At 35.1% G+C, this 22265-nt stretch overlaps 1 protein-coding gene and 2 long non-coding RNA genes across 6 annotated transcripts in view; all 3 read left to right on the top strand.

Moving 5' to 3' along the window:
• The window catches only part of LOC127852286 (dendrite extension defective protein 1-like), a 39867-nt gene extending 17846 nt beyond the window's left edge, over nucleotides 1-22021 (top strand). The window contains exon 11 of the mRNA XM_052386206.1: nucleotides 21887-22021. Coding sequence (XP_052242166.1) covers nucleotides 21887-22000 — 114 coding nt within the window. The 3' untranslated portion in view covers nucleotides 22001-22021. The remainder of the gene's footprint in view (nucleotides 1-21886) is intronic.
• Nucleotides 9423-15041, top strand: LOC127852294 (uncharacterized). 2 transcript variants are annotated; one of them, XR_008036179.1, is made up of 4 exons: nucleotides 9423-9642; nucleotides 10698-13445; nucleotides 14292-14465; nucleotides 14899-15041. It is a non-coding gene; the product is annotated as an uncharacterized LOC127852294 (long non-coding RNA). The 2 variants fall into 2 exon arrangements; XR_008036180.1 differs by having other exon boundaries at nucleotides 9423-9658.
• Nucleotides 15191-19230, top strand: LOC127852293 (uncharacterized). Of its 3 annotated transcripts, XR_008036178.1 has the most exons (6): nucleotides 15192-15524; nucleotides 16370-16511; nucleotides 16915-16999; nucleotides 17313-17445; nucleotides 18434-18772; nucleotides 18893-19230. It is a non-coding gene; the product is annotated as an uncharacterized LOC127852293 (long non-coding RNA). The 3 variants fall into 3 exon arrangements; XR_008036176.1 differs by having other exon boundaries at nucleotides 15191-15524; nucleotides 16915-17445; XR_008036177.1 differs by lacking the exons at nucleotides 15192-15524; nucleotides 16370-16511; nucleotides 16915-16999; nucleotides 17313-17445 and adding an exon at nucleotides 17452-18199.
• Nucleotides 22022-22265: the final 244 nt, after the last annotated feature.

The following is a 22265-nucleotide window of genomic DNA, read 5'->3' as shown; positions in this document are numbered from 1 at the left end:
CCATATGTTCTTTATTCTTTGATAACCGTAAAAACTAAAATTAACAAATACAACAAATGTATGGTTGTTAAAGAATGAAGGTTCATGCTTAAGGGAAAAATATAATCTAGTAAGTTCCCAAAAAGTATATATCCAATATTGTAAGTTAGAATCAAACATTAATTACGTTCTTTTGATTCTGAAATTTAACAGAGGTTATGACAAAGAAATGGAAATAAATGCGTTTAGTTTTTTACATTACAACTGACGTTACGTATTTGAAGATTGAAATAGTAATGTCCATTTTCGAAATAATACAACAAAACACTTAATATTATATATTTTGCATTTCAACACAAAGAAAGACGCTATTGGCGCACAATTTACATTGCTAGAAATTTCAGTCAATATACGTTAGCAGCATATAATACAGCATTCGTTTAATACGTTATACATAATAGTTTAGCATAAATACCTGTGTTTTTGAAACAAGGTCCTTAAGACGTTTAAAATTGCGTTAATTAATATCAACTTCTTTACACATTTAACTGGTGTTATATAACACGTGTAATCATGACCATTAGACAAATTGTGCAAAGCGTTTCAAAGATACCGGGCTAAGGTTACATTATACTATACAACCAGTATCGACAAAATGTTTCGCAGAAGAAAGTTCTCGGCCTTGGGGTCAACTACAAAGTTACAAATAATTAAAGTTAACAAGAGACAATTACACTCCAACCAAATCATCTATGATTTCCAAAAATAACAGATTATGAAAACACAAAGCCAAAATAACATGGGCACAACAATTAATTGCCTTTAAACAAACAATTAAACATACATGTACATGTATATTTTTGCAAACAATGAATTCTAAATATTAACAGGCATTAAATACATCAGATATACAACTTGCATGAACCTTCAAGAAATCAAACTTCTTAGCATACAGAATGATAATACCAGGTACATACAGTTCCTACTTAATAAAATCTAGAACTAGGCCCAAGCGTTCTTGAGTTATTGTCTGACAACCACCTGGTGGACGGACCGACCGACCGACAGACCAACAGACCGACCGACAGACCGACATGAGCAAAGCAATATACCCCCTCTTCTTCGAAGGGGGGCATAAATATAACCATATTATTATAAGTCTCATGTAAGAACAGTTACATGTGAAAAAATGCACATGTTCACATCAACTAAAAATTCAAATGCAAATTTTCATCTAAATAAGGTAAGACTAAAGTTTATGATAAGTTGATAACAAGGATAAAAATTAACATCCAAAAGTATTTAGTTACTGATGCTCAATAAGCAAGACTAATTTATGTACACTGCGTTCGAGAATTGCCACTGGAGCTGTTCCTCGATCCGACCTTCACCCTGACCCTACCTACGAGACCGTCCTTATCGGGCGTGACTTTAACAACGACAGCAAGTGTCCACTGGTTCCATGGTAACCCTTTGTCCGTGATCATTACTATATCGTTCACACAAATATAACGGCAAGCCGAATGCCAGTTCTGTCTAAATGAAATGGCAGCAATGTACTATTGTTGCCATCCAACCGAAACTGTTCAATGAGATACTGTACACGTCTCCAACGTTTCTTCAGGAAGAGGTCCTCGCGAATGAAGTCTCCGGGTTGTGGTGCAGGAAAATCTGATTTTCCGGTAAGTATGTGATTTGGTGTAAGTGGTTCTAGTGCACTTGGATCATTTATGTCACATAGTGTCAACGGACGATTGTTGATGATAGCCATCACTTCGTAAAAACAATGTTTGCAATGAAGATTCATCTAAACGTCATGGACACAGCAGCAATACAGAGTTTATTACATTTCTAATGGTCCTAATCTGTCGCTACCATACTCCACCGTAATGGAGCGTTTAGAAGAAAATCAAAATGTTTTTCTGCAAGATGAGAAACAACTTTAGGCACATACAATTTAGCGAAAAGTTCATTTTTAGCACCTATAAAGTTAGTTCCTTGGTCTGGGCGGATTTGTCTCACAGTTCAATGAATTGCCAAGAAACGCCTTAAATTGTTTATGAATGCATCAGTCGACATATCATCAAGCATTTCAATGTGCACTGCACGCAAACACAGACACGTTAACAAAAGTCCATATCGTTTGACTTCTTTACGACCTTGTTTCACCATAAAAGGTCCAAAACAGTCAATTCCACAATGTGTAAATGGTGGGTACTCTTCCACACGGTCACTTGGTAACTCTGCCATTTTCTGACACTCTATTGGTCTTCTGAGTTTTCTACATTCAACACAATTTCAGATATCGTTTGCTACCACTTTACTTCCACCAACAAACCCAATAGCCTATGCTTTGTAGTTTATTTAGTGTGAAACCTCTTCCTTGGTATTGAATGTTCTGATGAGCATGAGCATTGCATTTTGACTCCGATGTTTCTTGTACAAACTCTGCATAACCACGTTTGATAATCTCGTTCATAAATACCTTGTTATTTCCATGGTACTCATCATCTCTGCTTAGTTTTCCTTTACGGTGTGACAACCATATAACAGCTGCACTTCTGTTATTTGGCAATATAGGTCTTTCCTTAAATTGAAGTGTCATCTCCAGGTGTTTATCTTCACGTTGCAGCACATTATCCTTCATAATGTTCAGGCAGGTTATGCCATCTTGGGAAACCTTTAAGTCATTAGTTAAGTCATGTGCTAAGTCTGATTCTAACACCTTAATGGTTTCTTGTGGAGACAAAGCGGGTAGTTCCTTGATCTGTTTACGATTGCATGTTGCACTAAGGTGGAAACTCGACTGGCGGTTACAATATCCAACAATGCTGCAGATGCTTCCTGGCAACACCCCTGGATCTTCGGGAATAATCACGTAGTCTGAAGAAGCAATGCATTTATAAAATGTATGGGCTTATTTGTCGTCTAAAATAGCGAGCTGCACCCCATGTTTTTTTAGGTCAAATATATCAATTCTAATTCCAATAATACTTGAATATAATTTTTTTAACTGACATGTAAACCAGTGAATAGCAACTCACAAGTTTAGAATTTCAGATGAAATTAAAATTTGAAGATCCAAAATTTATGGGCTTATTTGTCGTCTAAAATAGCGGGTTGCACCCCACCGTTTTTGGGGTCAAATAGTTCAATGCCAATTCCAATAATTCATGAATATAAATATTTTAACTCAAACCAGTGAGGTGCAACTCACTAGTTTAGAATTTCAGTTGAAATATAAAATTTTAAGATCCAAAATTTATGGGCTTATTTGTTGTCTAAAATAGAGAGTTGCACCCCACGGTTTTTTGGGTTAAATAGTTCAATTCCAATAATTCATGAATATAAATATTTTAACTCAAACCAGTGAGGTGCAACTCAATAGTTTAGTATTTCTGTTAAAAATAAAATTTTAAGATCCAAAATTGATGGGCTTATTTGTCGCCTAAAATAGCGAGCTGCACCCCACGGTTTTTGGGGTCAAATATTTCAATTCCAATTCCAATATTTCTTGAATATAACAATTTTAACTCAAACCAGTGAGGTGCAACTCACTAGTTTAGAATTTCAGTTGAAAATAAAATTCAAAGATCCAAAATTTATGGGCTTATTTGTCGTCTAAAATAGCGAGCTGCACTCCACAGTTTTTGGAGTCAAATATTTCAATGCCAATAATTCTTGAATATAAATATTTGAACACAAACCAGTGGGGTGCAACTCACTAGTTAAGAATTTCAGTTGAAAATAAAATTTTAAGATCCAAAATTTATGGGCTTATTTTTCGTCTAAAATAGCGAGCTGCACCCCACAGTTTTTGGGGTCAAATATTTAAATTCCAATTCCAAGTTTTCTTGACTATAAATATTTGTACTCAAACCAGTGAGGTGCAACTCACTAGTTTAGAATTTCTGTTGAAAATAAAATATTAAGATCCAAAATTTATGGGCTTATTTGTTGTCTAAAATAGCGAGTTGCACCCCACAGTTTGTGGGGTCAAATATTTCAATTCCAATAATAATTGAATATAAATATTTGTACTCAAACCAGTGAGGTGCAACTCACTAGTTAAGAATTTCAGTTGAAAATAACATATTAAGATCCAAAATTTATGGGCTTATTTATCGCCTAAAATAGCGAGCTGCACCCCACAGTTTTTGGGGTCAAATATTCAAATTCAAATTCCAATTTTTCCTAAATATTAATATTTAACTCAAACCAGTGAGGTGCAACTCACTTGTTTAGAATTTCAGTTGAAAATACAATTTTAATATCCAAAATTTATGGGCTTATTTATCGCCTAAAATAGCGAGCTGCACCCCACAGTTTTTGGGGTCAAATATTCAAATTCAAATTCCAATATTTCTTAAATATTAATATTTTAACTCAAACCAGTGAGGTGCAACTCACTAGTTTAGAATTTCAGTTGAAAATACAATTTTAATATCCAAAATTTATGGGCTTATTTGTCGTCTAAAATAGCGAGCTGCACCCCACAGTTTTTGGGGTCAAATATTCAAATTCAAATTCCAATATTTCTTAAATATAAATATTTGTACTCAAACAAGTGAGGTGCAACTCACTAGTTTAGAATTTCAGTTGAAAATAAAAGTATAAGATCCAAAATTTATGGGCTTATTTGTCGTCTAAAATAGCGAGCTGCACCCCACAGTTTTTGGGGTCAAATATTTCAATTCCAATTCCAATATTTCTTAAATATAAATATTTAAACTTAAACCAGTGAGGTGCAACTCACTAGTTAAGAATTTCAGTTGAAAATAAAATTTTAAGATCCAAAATTTATGGGCTTATTTGTTGTCTAAAATAGCAAGTTGCAACCCACAGTTTGTGGGGTCAAATATTTCAATTCCAATAATAATTGAATATAAATATTTGTACTCAAACCAGTGAGGTGCAACTCACTAGTTTAGAATTTCAGTTGAAAATACAATTTTAATATCCAAAATTTATGGGCTTATTTATCGCCTAAAATAGCGAGCTGCACCCCACAGTTTTTGGGGTCAAATATTCAAATTCCAATTCCAATTTTTCTTAAATATCAATATTTAACTCAAACCAGTGAGGTGCAACTCACTAGTTTAGAATTTCAGTTGAAAATACAATTTTAATATCCAAAATTTATGGGCTTATTTGTCGTCCCAAATGGCGAGCTTCACCCCACAGTTTTTTTGGGTCAAATCTTTCAATTCTAAAAAGTCTTGAATATAAATATTTAAACTCAAACCATTGAGGTGCAACTCACTAGTTCAGAATTTCAGTTGAAAATAAAATTTTAAGATCCAAAATGTATGTGCTTATTTGCCGTCTAAAATAGCGAGCTGCACCCCACAGTTTTGGGTGTCAAATATTTCAATTCCAATAATTCTTGACTATAAATATTTGTACTCAAACCAGTTGGGTGCAACTCACCAGTTTAGAACACAAATACTGCCAATGATTTTGGTTCTTTTTATTTGCAACTGTAATTACATTGAAAGGAGTTTATTTGTCATCCTAAATCGTCAGTTACACCACAGCATTTTTCAGAAAACAGTTCTTTTTGATCCACTGAGTCACGTTACGCCAAACAAATATTGTTTACGGTCAGCCTGACTCATTTTTTATATCATGATGTGCTGTATCTGAAACAGTACACGCTCATTCTTTTTGTTGCGAGAAAACACCCAGTGTAAAATATGTGTGGGGGGAAGGGGGAAGCTCTCAGCATTGATTTCATCTTGCATTCGACCTAACAACGGTCGTCGGATGTTTCGCGCCCAAGGTTTTTCGACCCTGGATGTTTAGCCCTTCTTCGTTTCGCCCTGAATTTGAAGTGGCATTGCTTGTCATGCTTTGCCGAGAATCTTTATCTTCTACTTACAATAAGACGTTGTCGATAAACATTACTGTATTTGTTTTAAAAATGTTTTATGTGTTATTTCATGCTTTGTTTTGAAAAAACTGTACACAATACATGAACAACAAAATAAACAATAATACTTTTTAGAGTGTAATAAATGTTGTTTCATTCGAGATAAACAACAGCAAAATGCAATAAATGATGTTTAATGTATGTGATTAAATTAAAAAGTAAGTTTCAAAATAACACGGATAATATAGATATCTATTATATGCAATGTCTGATTATGAAGTATAGTGCGATTCGCTCACTTTTTTCATTATCTGCACTTTCTTTTTAGGTTTATGTATACAGTGTATATGTACATTTCTGTATAATTATTTAAGAACACAACCAACATGAATTTATGGCACTCGATCTATTTTTATACTTTTAATTGAAGCTTGATTTGGTGCAACTTAAGAATTTTCACTTAATATTTATATAATTATCTATATATCTATACATGTACTTACCTTAAATTAGTTTGTAACGGTAAACAGTGGTATACATGTAAATATATATACACCTGTTTAAAAATAGCTGTTTATTTTCAATATGCATGTCTTAAGAGAACTTTGCTAATTCCTTTTATTGTTAAATCTAAATTTATATTCCTAAAAAATTATATTATGTATGTGCCTGTATGTCATTGACCACTGTTGACTACATTCTGTGTTATATGTATGTGTACTCATGGGCTTCAAAGCTACTGTATTTTGAAATAAAACCATATAATAATATATAATTATAACTTCATAAAGAATTCATAAACTTGATGACAATATCAGAAACCTTATTATTTTCCTTTCCCTCAACGTCTGTGAGTGTTTTTACATCCGGATAAGTGTCACATAATCAGGTCTACCGTAAAGAAAGTGGACCGTTAAACAAGCAATAACGGATTAATAGAACAAACCTTGAACAATCGATTCCATATGCTCTAATTGCGATAAAGCAGATGTTATGCCAATTAGTGTAATCTAACAAATACAATTTACTTTTCACTTAACCATTTATTGACTCAAACCTGGGATGTACACAAACACAGTTTTTGTATATGTCGCTGCTCAAACCGATATGTGTGACAAACAGCTGGTGATCTCTATAAAAAAAAAAAAAATAGTTGCTGGTTTAGTCAGAATAAATCTATTTCAATAAATTGCCAAGTATTTACATATTAATTTGTCAAGTATTTATTTATTATTTTGTCTTATGTTTTAAAGATCCATGTATGAGTAATAATACATTTGTAGACCACATTCGACAACAAAATAAAAGTTTACATGATTTTGATATATGAGAGTGAAAATGTAATGTTACAATGACTCGATCTTTTCCAAAAAAACTAACTAAACCACTTATGTTCGAGAAAGTTGTTAACATTGCATGCTTTAGATGTTTGGATGGACACTCTGAGTACATGTGAAAAACTGTTCAGACCACCTGAGTGTACTGAAGTTACCCAGAACAGAGCTCCAGATAAGGATTTGTGAAATTAGTAACGGTACTGCCACTGACAGAAAGAAAAGGAGTAACGCTTAAAATCAATTAGTACCTGTACTACCATATCCAAAAATACAGGTAGTACTGTACTATCCGTGTTCTTGGATATTGAAGGGTGTATAACTGACTCAAGAAACATTTGCAGCAATTATAATAAATATATGTAGCTTCTTAAACAGTTACTGTATTAGGTTTTCCATTCAGAATTATGATGCTAATTATACAACTACACATTAAAACTCATGACACATACTATTTCTTCATTTTTCTTGACAAGAAAACACAAGCCAACTAGTAAGCGAAGTAAATGAACACTTATTTCACTGTCTCATCCAATTCCCATCGTGTTTTCTAACGTTTTACGCCACCGATGCAATCAAATCGTTTAATATCGGGGCGACAATGTCTTTTTCTCGGTTAACAGATTTAATGTCAGGATGGTTAGAAGACAACGTACGTAGTCATTATATGACAACAAAGTGTTGTTTTGAGCCGCTTTTGGTTAAGCCGGCATTCAATTGCGCGCAGACATATCGTTTTTGACGGATTTACAAGTTACAGGAGATCACGCGACAGAATAGACAATAATATATGAACCCAGTCTACAACTTTTCGGTAATTTAAATTAACGAAAAGCGCCGTTAGGTAAGAGACCAACAAATCACGCTGCGCTGACGCAGACATATCGGTACGGCCAGATTTTTTTCGTAAATGCGTAAATCTTCATGAAAAAGGCGTATTTACGGCTGTACGGTCCTTATCTGGAGCTCTGCAGAACATTGCTTTTAATTTGTGATTTATGTTATAACATTACCAATAAATTTCCAATAGTGTCATTGACATGAAATCTGCAAATATCAAATTTTTAAAAATGGGGGGGGGGGCGAAACATCTTGGGAGCGAAACGACAAGACTAATATTCTCACCACATGCACAGTTGTATATGTATATATTTAAGTTTTAAGGGCTTAGGTTTTCCAATCTATCAATCTATTTCTTTTTAACCCCCCACGCATGGGCATAATGTATCAGTATTGAACATAGCCATTGTTATAAAAGAAGAAGAAGATGCAAAAAACCTGGTCGCGAAACATCCGCATTTCTTCTTTGTCAGTAGCAGTAGCCTGTCAAAGGCCGTTACCCCTCAGAGAAAGGCCCCTCAGAAAATTCCCATTTTGGACAAAATACCGTGAAATTTCTTCCCCAACATAAAGGCCAGGCCCTTTCCCCGCTTGGTGAAAAAAGCCCTGTTGCAACCCTTGAATTTGATAACTTTGGAAGTATTTTCATTTATGAATGCATCGGGTCATACAACCGGCGATTCTAGATTTAACACTGGGCCTAGATATGCTAGGTGTGATTTATTATTAATAAAACAATACATAAGATCCGTGATTTGGACGAAATCACCATCGCCCATCAATATTTCCCCACCCACTTCCACTCTTAACATCAGTGAAAGTCGATAACGATAAAAGTAGAGATGCATTAGCAACAAGGAAATCTTTGCAATATATGATAACTAACACAATACCGATGAATTATGATAATAAGATTTGTCGATTTACCTTTGTAGAAATCGTTCGTTAAACCTTCTGCTCCACTTGAATTATAATTATCCACCGAGTGCTTCCATTTTCCGGCATAGAGGGCGTGACGTAACAATTCGAAATCAATCGTTACACTACGTCCGTCTTCGGAGTCTCCGTAAAGAGTGCAATAAAAAGCCGATTGGGTACAGAGTGATACGGAATAGCTCGGCTGCATTCGTTGCAACGGAAATTGTCGAGTAGTTGCGATGGAAACAGCAGATCTATGCGTGTTATCTCCCTTGGAGATTTGCGACATTTTGCAATCTTGGCCGAAAATAACGGACGGACAGTTAAAGCTGAACATTAGTGGGCTGCAATATTTTTACAAAGCTATGAGGTGCACTTGTTACTTGAAAGAGATAAATCACAGTATATTATCTAAAGATTACCGATTTGCAAATATCTTTGCATTAGTTTATATATCTCTCCTTTGTATTTCAGATTTTGGAAATCCAAATAATGGTAAAAATTGGGCCTTTTTATTTAATGCAACAACTATAGAAATGATTTCGTATACAAAGACAACTGTCAACTCCACATTGACTGTTAATTGTAATGCAGACTTAGTCGTTGAGCGCAACGGTAATATTGAACGAACACAGCAGTTTTTAATTATATGCACAAGAAACAACACATGGGTCCCCTCGGGAAAGTGTGTATGGATAGGTAAGGTGTACTACTGGTGAGTCAAACCGAGTGAAAGCTTTACATCTTCCTCAAATTGAATTCCTACAGTTGGTGCCAAAGTTACGAACATAATGTTACAATGTAAACTACTAGAATTCAGAAGACATTTAACTTGTTATCATAATACGTTTGGTACATGCTTAGTTGCTTATACCGTGTTGCCAATAATTGTATGCCGTTTTTTTCTATCGCATATTAAACATTATTATTTTATGCTTTCCGGTGGTTTATAGAGAAATATCTCTAACAATGAAAATTATCAGTGAAAATTATCGAAAATGTTCACTGTTTATGTTAAATGACGTCATTTTTTGACGAAATGACGTCATTTTTCCAGCAAAATTCGTAAGTTAAACTCCATTCTATACATAGATGGTGACGTCACTACGTTATTGTCACCTCTATACTAAGACGCATCACATTCCCCAGGTGTGGGGAATTATGCTTCCGCCAAAGTAATTCTGCGTAGGAATGAAAATGTTCATAATGAAAGAAAAATCTTTTTTTATTGTGTGTTTAAAACGGAATGTTGTTTAAAGAAATGTTATTTAATAATGTTTAAATGTTATGTAGAATCTCTATTAAGACTGAAAGCGATTATCATAAGCACGATTACCTGACCTACTTTCGCTTTCACTTTTCAGTTGTAAAAGAAGTGCTACCCACAATTCCTTTCGCGTTAGTACACAGGGTCAGTAAGACCGGTGTGTACACAATGGTTAAACTTTTTAACAATGTATATAAACTGTGGGGAAAATTTGTTGGATTCGGTGGAATATCGATTTTAATTCACTCGTGATCATATAAAATATATATTTCACTCGTGACTGCGCCACTCTTGAAAATGTTATTTTCTATTATCACTCGTGAATTAAAATCGATGATCCACCGAATCCAACAAATATCCTCTATAGCAAATATCGACCTTGCGAGACTATAATGTATATTGTCTCTAAAGTGTTAACAATTTCGTTGAATAAAATATCACTGATTAATTACGTAAAAAAAAACAATGTTGAAAGCTTATTTTGCAGACTGCGGAGATCCAAATAAAGGCACGTTTATGACAAAAGGTCTTCTTGGAGCTTACATACAATCCATAAACTTTACACGAACAACAGCCTATTATAAAGCCACAGTTCGTTGTCAGCCGGGATATATGATAAACTGTAGTTCGACCCATCAAATTATGTGTACGCCTGGTGGTGTATGGCGCCCAAACCTTATCTGTGATGAAATAGGTTAAGTATTAGACATTGCTGATTCATGATCATCTTGTAGAAACTGTGCTAACATAGTTTTGTCTTGTTCAATGGTTCAAATTACTTCGAAAACAAATGATAAAATAGTTTTCAATATGAGAAAAATACATTTATACAAACCTATTTAAACTATATTTTGTATTTATTGTTGCGCAGATATTAACATGTGGGTGTATTAGACCAATTTGGTTAATATTCTTTTGTCAGACTGAAGGATTCATCACTCTCAGTGAAAAGGGTAAACTGATAAAAGTGTTTTTCGAACTGCACTTTAATAGGATTGTTATATATATTGTAATGTTGTTTCAACTCAATGGAATACAAGAATATTGTTTGAGCATAAGTGCATACTGTTTATGCCATGAACATAATAAACTATAGACAGCAAATTAACAATACTTCTTAAATACAGCTAATACAGATATGTGCTTTATTAACTTTAGGAAACAACAACTTGAGAATATATATAAATATTGGTAAACATTTTCGAAAAGTAAAATATGATAAGATTTAAACAGGTGGATATTTATGAGCGTTTAAATTAACACAACTGTGGAATATTGTTGTTCTATTTGAATTTAAGTCATATTATCCGTAGCCATCTTTTACTTAAACGGCGTTGTGTCAGTTAAATGGAATGGTCATTTTAAAGGTTAATGTTACCTTACAACTTGTATATGACAGTCTTTGTGTTTTATAATACTAAATTGTGAGGTTTTATGTTACAACAACTTGTAGGAATCATGTTGTCAAGCAAATAATCAATATGTAACGTGTTGTATTAAAACGCTGTCGTTACAATACGCCCCACTCCCAAGAGACTTCAGAAAATGATAGATATAACCTCAACATTCCTCACTCATGATTTGTCGTTACTGGTCCATGAGCGGTTTTCACTGCATTATCATTTTGAGCCTAACCGTCCAATATAATCATGACGACAGTATTTATATGGTAATTCTTATCATTCTAATTACAACTTCAGTTATAATGGAGCTAATGTATGCAAAGAAAACTTGTTTCACTGCGTTGTGCAAAATAATCGCTTTAATATTTTTATTGTTTCTTGAAATTCAGTATGTTCTGATTTGCCTAGGAAATACAGGTTTGGTGCTTTTATAAATCTTCTCGTATTTTATGACAATATACTTACACTATACGCCATACTATTCGAGCACTGATAGATCTAAGATAATAGTGTTAGAAAAACTTGGTTCGCTTGTATTTAAACCGAATATTCCAATCATACTTTAAATTACATATACATAAACCGTTTGTTTTTTCTTTAACGTTTAACATCTGCGTAAACTACTACAATAAAACTTGAGTCAACATCAGCGCCAACTACTAAAACAACACCTGAGCCAACATTAGTGCCAACTTCTACAATAACGCCTGTACAATCATTATATTCAACTACTAGAACCACACTTGAGCCAACATCAGCGCAAACTACTACAACAATACCTGAGCCAACATCAGTGCCAACTACTACACTAACACCTGAACAATCATTGTATACAACTACTACAACCACACTTGAGCCAACGTCAGTGCCAACTACTACACTAACACCTGAACAAGCATTATATTCAACTACTACAACCACACGTGAGCCAACATCAGCGCAAACTACTACAACAACACATGAGCCCACATCGGCGCCAACTACTGTAACAACACCTAAGCCAACATCAGTGCCAACTACTACACTAACACCCGAACACGCATTATATTCAGCTACTACTACCACACGTGAGCCAACATCAGTGCAAACTACTACAACAACAATCGAGCTAATATCGGCGTCAACTACTACAACAAAACTTGAGCCAACATCGACGCCAACTACTAGAACAAGACCTGAGCCAACATCGGAGCCAACTTCTACAACAACACATGAGCCAACTTCGACGCCAACTACTACAACAACACCTGAGCCAACATCGGAGCCAACTACTACTTCAACACCTGGGCCAAAATCAACGCCAACTACTACAACAACATCTGAGCCAACATCAGCACCAACTTCCACAACAGCACCTGAGCCGACATCGGGGCCAACTACTACAACAACACTTGCGCCAACATCGGCACCAACCACTAAAACAACACCTGAACCAACATCGGCGCCAACTACTACAACATTACATGAGCCAACCTCGGCGCAAACTACTAAAACACCTGTGCCAACATCGGATCCAACTACTCCTACAACAACCTGGCAAAAATCAACGCCAACTACTACAACAACAATTTAGCCAACATCAGTGTCAACTTTCACAACAGCACCTGAACCAACTTAGGCGCCAACTACTACAACAACACATGAGCCAACATCGGCGCCAACTACAACAACACCTGAGCCAACATCGGCGCCAACTACTACAACAACACTTGAGCCAACATCGTCGCCAACAAGTACAACAACGTCTGAGCCAACATCGGCGCCAACTATTAAAACACGTGAACCAACATCGGTACCAACAACACCATCAACAACAACAAAGCAAATCTCCGGTATGCGCAAGTTCATTTATTGTTCATGTTTTATTTCATTAGGCATCGTATTTTGGTATGTTTACTTTTCTGTAATATGAATGTTGAATAAGATGATATCGTCGCGATTAAAAAACTCATTGTCTTCTGAATTGTATAAAGACTTTATTTCAACGCCATACTATGTGTGAAGTCTGTTTAAATTTCGAAAAAAAAAGACTTAGATTCACTTTGTCCTGGTCATGAACGAGATTTTAAATGGACACTCAATTAATGCGCTACAATATATTATTGCAATTTACTAATTTGACGACAAGCACGGTTTAACGCGTCGTTTCAATTTTCATTTTCTCGTAGTATTTTGTCCTAAGCTTTCAAATTTCTTAAAATCGTAATTAACATGCAATTTTAGAATTACGCTGACTTTACTCGACACGAACACGTTTTATTCCTACTACACGGTACCGTGAGGTTCAAACTTCGACGACCGGTTTGCGTTTTAGGCAACACGCAACATATTGTGTTCACTTTGTGTGACAGAAATATGTACGTCAATGTGACATCCGATAATAAACGTTGCATTTAGAAACACTCGTCTTAAAAGTGCATAATTATAAGCAAAACAACCCATTACATCACCTTAAACATTATTAAATTGATATTTTGTAATATAATTCAGTCCTCACATGCTTGAAACGGAACAAAGACGTGCAGAGTCATTTTCCAACTTATTAATGCTATGATCTATGTGGCAAAACATTTCCCTATTTACTATCACTCATTACGAAGTTCACTTACATAATATTGTTTTTCGTTAAAATGTACCTGATAAAAGAGCTAAACGGTTGCAAAATATGTTGTTTTCAGATTGTAAAAATACCCCAAGAATACAAAATGGAGCTTGTATCGCCAATACCACCACCTATGGGTCCATCGCTAAGTGTATATGTGAATTGGGATACACATTGCATGGGGACAATTACACCGAGTGTCTTTTCAATGGATCATGGAGTGAAGTCAATAACACCTGTACACTCACAGGTAGCATTTATGTCTTCACATATTATTCCGTAGTGTTCTGTTAACTACCTATTTCTTATTGATGTAATATCTAAGTACGATAACAGTATTCAGTTATAAACCATATTGAACATTGTTTCCATTGTAATATTGTAACTGCTGATTTTATTTGTTTACCTATTGCGTAAATCAACTCTGTCTAGCATATGGAACTTTGTTGGTTCGATTTATCAGTTGCTTGATGTAATATTCTATATTATGTATAGTATATTCATTTTGCTTACCGATAATCTCCATCTCTTCCCATGACCATACCATATCATGTAAGCACTTTAAAAACATCTTTCTTTTTCTTTTTAAAATACAAGTTCTGGTGATGAAATATACAACTGTACTATTGTATTAATCTGTTAATCTTCCGGTAAAATTACATGTATAAATATTATTGTCTTAGATTGCGGACCTCCTAAACTTGATACTAATGTCCAATTCAATACAACAAACGGTACAATGTATCTGTCGACCGCATCTTTTTCCTGTAACGATGGATTCAACTTGACCGGTGACATATCATCTACATGTACTGAGTCATCCGTTTGGAGTTATCATAATGTCATACTAAAAGAATACATCCCGTTTTGTTTTTGAACAAAAAATCGTATTCCTTTAAGATTTCAAAAAGGTCTTAATAAATGTAAAACTGCTAAGCTTGCCAGCATACCATGCTTATAAATTACACGAAGCATAGTTTCAAATGAATTATGTCTGTGTTCAATTTTAGTTCATAATTGATGAGAATGATTCCATTTTATTCTTTTTTGAGGATTTGTACATACATGTTCACTGTTTCACTGATGTTGAGTATAAACTGCCTATTGAACATAGTTTCCCAGTATTGTTTTTTTTATCTAGACAATGGGAAACCACACACAAGCAATTATTCCTAATGTGTGTACCTCGCAACTACATACAACGCCTCCGCTGTGTATACGTGTCTCGAAAGGTACGGCACTACTTACAAGACTGTTATCAAGTGTGAGGCTGATGGACTATGGAGTGAACTTGCACCTGTTTGCTCAGGTAAAATTGCAAAGGCCACATGATTTTGAAAAGACTGATCGCAGAAATAATTCAATGCATTTTCAAAGTCAGTAATTCTAATTAAAGTAATATAAACGTCTCTTAAAACTATTGTTTTACAGGCTAAAAAACTAATTAATTGTTTCACGGGCACCATTGTCTATTATGATTTTATGCCTTAATTATGTATATATGTATAATAATTAAGACGATCGCTTCAGGGTTAAAAAGAGAACTTACTAGTATTTTAAAATATACCTTTAAACATAGTTAATAGCAGTTAAACCCGCATGTTATAAATGCTATAATTAAAACATATTTCCGTCAAACACCCTACTGAACAAATTGTGTCCACAATGCGTCATGAATTACCGTTTCAAATGCCTTTTCATAATCTATAAATGCACAATAGTTTATCCTATAAGTTCCTTCAAACTTGTTGAATTATAGCGTTGGATACAAATGACCGTACGTACTAAGGTTAAACATGATTCCAAAATTAGCTTCGTTGAATATAGTCTCACTTTCACACTACGTATTAACGCGATAACGAAGGATTGGTAAAAACAATTCGATAGTATATTTACCGATGTGATGCCTAATGTGATGAGATAGTAATAACTCATGATGAATTAACGATATTGTTTGATGTCAGTTTAAAATCGTCTTATTATTTAATGTGACGTTATACAATTGCAACTTCCAATACTCGTTCAAAATAGCATGTTTGCTTTTGGGCAAGATTCCATGTAGATTAGATACATGGTATGTCGAGCTCTATAATACTTTCCTAACGAGTAATTGAGAAAACGTGTACATTAACTTGTTTTGTTTCTTCTACATAGGTATCGATGAATGCCTCAACAGGAAGACGTGTCACTACAACGCCAACTGTATCAACTTGGACGGCAGCTTCAAGTGTGACTGTCAGAATGGATATAGAGACCTGGAGGGGATCGGGGGACAACGCTGTGCTGTTTTGTCTCAGTTCCGTTTACTGCAATTTTCCTTAACCCATTTATGCCGAGTGGACTCTCCCATCCTTCTAAATTGGATCAATTTATTTCCAAAATTAGGGATGTCTCGTATATTAATTTCTATATTTAGAATATTTCTTACAGAAACTCCTTTCAGCAAACAGCGCAGACCCATCTGGGTCTGCGCTGTTTGCCAAGGCCTTTTTTTTGACGCTAGGCATCAATGAATGGGTTAACCTAAATCTAAATGTATTGTTAATCTTACACTTGTTAACATGTTTTGTAGCCTCGATCTGCTTAATTAAAGCTTATATAATGTATAACAAAACATGCATAAATATACAAGAAAGTGTTATTATTCTGACAATCTGCTATTAGCACAAATTGTAAATTCCTCTTGATTTTCATGTCAGATATAGACGAGTGTTCTTCTGGTGGCGATTTCTATTGCGCAACATTCTTCAATCAGACACGAGTATGCGTGAACACTGACGGAGGGTTCGTGTGTGTGTGTGTGTATGTGCAGCATAGGATTTACTGGACCCAAATGTGAAAGCGGTATTCCTTAATGAATATTTTACAATCTGGAATTATAACTTGATCAAGTATAACAAAATACATGAACGCATATATTATTTAATTTTTATGTGTTTGCTTCATTAAATATTTATGTTGAATACTAGTATTGGCAATATATGTGTGTACATAAGCAGCCACTGAATAGTTTTTTCCATGTTTCTAAAACGTAGATAATATTTGTTACATACGAAATTCGTAATGGCACAAAACGTAAAACTAATAATGTTTGCAGATATTGATGAATGCAAGCATAATACAACGTGCGGTGTAAATGCAGTTTGTAGCAACACGTTCGGCAGATTCAAGTGTAATTTTGCAGAGATGGCTTTCTACAGGGAAACCCCTATCTGGGCTGCTTCGATATTGTTGGTTTATTAAACAGTTGCTTATTGTATGTACACAACATTGTACACCGCTATTTTTGTTGTTGTTTTTTGTTCGTAGTACACGCGTATTTTGTTATGTTATGATCATATGCCTTTTGTAATTGAATTCCAATATAAACTTGTCCGTTTGAAAGCAATCAACTAATTTAGAGCTCAGATAGTTGTTACTATGCTGCTCTAGTAAATATTTAACAATTTCAGAATAATTGCACTTAAATTTATATTGTATTATTGTTTTTATTTGAATAACAATGCTATGAGGTTTATGTTCTTCATATGCGTGTGTTTTGTGAATAAGTCTGGACGAAGTGCAAGATTCAGTATGAATTTTAGCTGGCTTAAATCTCCCATTTTATTAAATTGACCGGTATAAGGCGGTGATCCCAGATTCAATCTTATTGTATTTATGGTAAATGTTGCATTGTACGTTTTGTTATGAATTAATTACTTAATAGTTCACTGGCCTGAAATAAAACACTAGCGGTTCTCTACAAAATTTCTCTCCTGATAATATTCCTGGAGTCCATTATTCATACGTCCTTATTGTATAATCCTACCATTTTCGTGATGAGCACATTCTTGAATGTTGTCTTGATTTACCTCTACATTGCCGGTTCTGTTGGAGTTCAATGGACCTGGAGACAAGTACACGAATATACCCAACAAGATAATCGAGGCATATCAAATATCAAGCAGACTGCCGTAATTCGGAAAATATGTGCATTGGTTCAGGGTATATAATAAACGAGATGGTCTTTTTCAGTTCTGAAATTCAAGAAAAAGCAGCCATGTACTCATTGTTTCGTGATACATTTAGATATGAATGTTCATTATCACAATCTGTGTATAGTATTTATATATATTCATATCGCAATTTATAAATGAACGATGTTCTTTTTTAGTTTAGTCCTACACATACATTTACAAGCCAATTGTAAATTATAAAATCTCTATCTGTTTGTTCCAGCCAAGTATGGACGGATTTATATCGCTCGATTTTCAACCATTGTACAATCAATATGGAGGTGAAAATGCCAGCAAGTGGAATTCAGCTGTTCATAACCACAGGGTAATCGCTCCATTATGGACAAACATCGACAGCAGAAATATAACAGACAGTGGACTGTGGATCCATGTGTTTACCGACCACCAGAAGGACACGGTAGAGATTCAGACGATTTAGGACCTTATCCACATGTACACCAATCAGCCCGAGTTCAATATCAGTGTTGCCTTGGTCGCCACGTGGAAACACGTGACTGTCCACTCGCCCTACGAACCCGGATATGAGCTAGTTAAACATCAGGTACCATGGGAGAATTAAAAAAGCTGTGTTGTCTGATGTGTTCACCAATATGTGTTTACTTGTTATTCCCTGATGCTAATTTCACTGCAGATGTTATGTTATCGAAACTTTATTTTACAGAACTTGTCGATGCAGTGCATACTGGTGTCAGACGAGAGATTTACACATATATCATGTTCAACTATGACCAAGAACAATTTAGTATCAGACCATTACCGGATGTGCCTGTTGCTAGTGGATACACTCATGTGGATTTCCAGCGCACCAGTATTGACGGATTTATATCGCTCGATGTTCAACCATTGTACAATCAATATGGAGGTGAAAATGCCAGCGAGTGGACTTCAGCTGTTCAGAACCACAGTGTAATGGCTCCATTATGGACAAACATCGACAGCAGAAATATAACAGACAGTGGGCTGTGGATCCATGTGTTCACCGACCACCAGAAGGACAAGGTAGAGATTCCGAAGATTCAGGACCTTATCCACACCAACCAGACCGAGTTAAACGTCAGTGTTGCCTTGGTCGCCACGTGGAAACACGTGACTGTCCACTCGCCCTACGAACCCGGATATGAGCTAGTTTAAAATCAGGTACCATGCGAGAATAAAAAAAGCTTTGTTGTCTGATGTGTTTACCAATATGTGTTTACTTGTTATTCCCTGATGCTAGCTTCACTGCAGATGTAACGTTAACGAAACTTTATTTTACAAGACTTTTCGATGCAGTGCATACTGGTGTCAGACGAGAAGTACACCTATATCATGTTCAACTATGACCAAGAAAAATTTAGTATCAAACCATTACCGGAGGTGCCTGTTGCTATCGGTTACATTGATGTGGATTTCCAGGGCACCATTCTGTCTGATAGGCACAACTTCACAAAACTTAATCAAGAAACCAATGTCATTCCAGGTACCCCACCACGCTTCCTAAAAACAATTATAATAATATTGCGTTTGCTGTAACATAAGCGTGTCATGCTTAAAAGACACATGTTAAGGTTCTTCCTAGCAATAAGTTCCATCTGAGGACCGGTAATTAAGCGAAAGTCGAAATTCAGAATTCAAACAAAACTTTCATACGTCAAACAAAACTTGTTTGTAATGAAGTGTTGCTTGCGTTGAAGATATCGCGCATAGCTGCAAATATAATGATACAACTATCAATGCGTATGTAATGAAAAGAAATTGTCGGCATGGACGCAAAGACGTTAGGAGTCAGAGTTTCCGTAAAAGAGGTGCCGGTCTTACCGGTATGCATGCTTTGCATGGATAAATACTGCCATGGTGGTTACAGAAACTGTTCGTTTATTTTCTCGTCTAAAAAACTCATACGATTCTCCAAGTTTAACACGCATTGTTTGTAAATGCATTAGTTTGCATTATTTTTTATCCGTAACTAGTGGTTAAAAATAGATTTCGCTAATATACATGAGTTAAACACAAAAAGACCTTACTTAATCAATGGGTCATTTTGATTCCAATAAGTGTTCTCAGTATCTCAACAACTCGGGGGAAAACATTTAATCTCTGGAAGGGCCATATTGGTAGGGGCAACACATGCTTTTCTGCAATACCAACAAAGCTTGCATAAAAATCATTCCAATCACATATTCCGTTACATGCTTTTTATTATTTCAATGAAGCTATCATTATTGAATAAAATGGATTTAGAATTATTTTCGATTTCGGATAAGACGTATTTTTAAAAGTTGCTGATATCCGGATAACTCCGATTGGTTTTGTTGTTTTAGCTTACTTATGGAGATTCGCTTTGAAAAACAGGTTTGTGATACTAGGTTGACTGAAAGGCCACGGAAGATAACTTGAAATAGTTCTTCCCCCATTCCTTGAGCGTAGAATATTATTTAAGTGTATTATTTTATTGAAATTGAGAAACGTTGCTGTTCTGGAGTAGAGATATAAACGTACAACGTAATTAATAAATCACTGCATTTGAACCGTGCAATTGAATGTATAGGACTCCGTGGGCAATGTTCGTACAACGTAACTGTTGTCACCGACTCCATGCGAAATGAAATCCTGTGCCAAAGGTTTTAGCGAGACAATAATGTCGCGCTAAATGCTTGGATTCAGAACCAGTTTGAGTATGCACTGCCCTGTCCGTGTCAGGAGGTGCTCATGCTGGAGGTACGTAAAAACGAAATGTTTTGTGAATTGATTAAAGGAAATTTATGTTATTATTGTATTATTGCAGTACATTTGTAATAGTTTTATCGCTTACGCAGATGACACAAACGTTCGGTTTTATTAATTCAAATGAAAATATAATTATGTAGTTTTTACAGAGACACTTTAACTAACTTGCATAGATCTTTATTGTACCTACCTTGTGTCAATGATTAATCAGAACGATAATTTTCCTTAAAGGGGCCTTTTCACAGAGTTTGACATGTTTTGAAGTTTGTCATTGAATGCATAATATTGATAAATGTAAACATTGGATCTTAAGAGCTCCAGTAAAAATCAAGAATACAATTTGAAAAAGAAAAAAATGTAACCCTCAGCAGGGCTCGAACCACTGACCCCTGGAGTCCTGGAGTGAAAAGTATACCGCTTAGACCACTCGGCCATCCTTCCTTATACAATGACATATGTATTTTATACTTTATATAAGAAACCTTCGTAGTTTCACAAAATGTAACGACAACAACACAACTCTCCAAATTATTAATTTGTTTCGCGTTGCAACGCTTTATAATTTTCAGGTTATTAAATCGCCAAAAGATGCATAAAATGGCTATTTTATAGCATTGTAAATGTTCAGTTATACTATTTCCTCACAAATATCATAACTAAAACGAAAATTTGCGAATCTGAATCAATTTTTTTCAATTGTGTCTATTTGCTCAAATGTGAAAAGGCCCCTTTAAATAATGAGGTCAAGGCAAACAGTAAATATAAGTTCCATCAAGTTATCTATTAATTTCTCGCGTAGTTATATTAATTACAAATGCATAATTCACCAAATTAAATTGCATTTCGTTAACTTTAATTGTAAAAATTCTGTTCAATAGTTCTACTGAATTTTTATCGCAAAACACATAGGTCAAAAGCAATCCGACGACTGTTGTTATGTGTATTACAGGACTACACTTTCACCCGCAATGACTCCCTACGTCCCAAGTTTGGAAGCCGAGTCTTGGTTCTTCAGCGTCTATGGCATCAAACAAATATACTGTTATATGTGAGAAGTAAATAACAGTTATTTGGTCATGTCCATCCCTGTTACCGTTTGAAAATTATGTTATCTTTATTTTCTGTGTTGTTTCTTCAGGGATGCACGGATAAGGGCCGCAATTCCTTATGTTTAGCTTAGACTGGTGTAATTTGCTTTTGCTACTGTTTAAGTTCTCCATGCTTCAAATACTCTTTCATTTACAATGTTCAGCAAACTGCAGTCTCAGTACCCGGGTGCAGTGGCGGCAGAGTTCGAAAACAAGTCAGTTGCAGAATTTCTCGAGAAA

The sequence above is a fragment of the Dreissena polymorpha genome, chromosome 12, assembly GCF_020536995.1.
Source record: "Dreissena polymorpha isolate Duluth1 chromosome 12, UMN_Dpol_1.0, whole genome shotgun sequence".
In the NCBI taxonomy this organism is placed as follows: domain Eukaryota; kingdom Metazoa; phylum Mollusca; class Bivalvia; order Myida; family Dreissenidae; genus Dreissena; species Dreissena polymorpha.
Note: the sequence above shows the minus strand (reverse complement) of the source record. Positions and strands in the feature narration are given on the sequence as shown.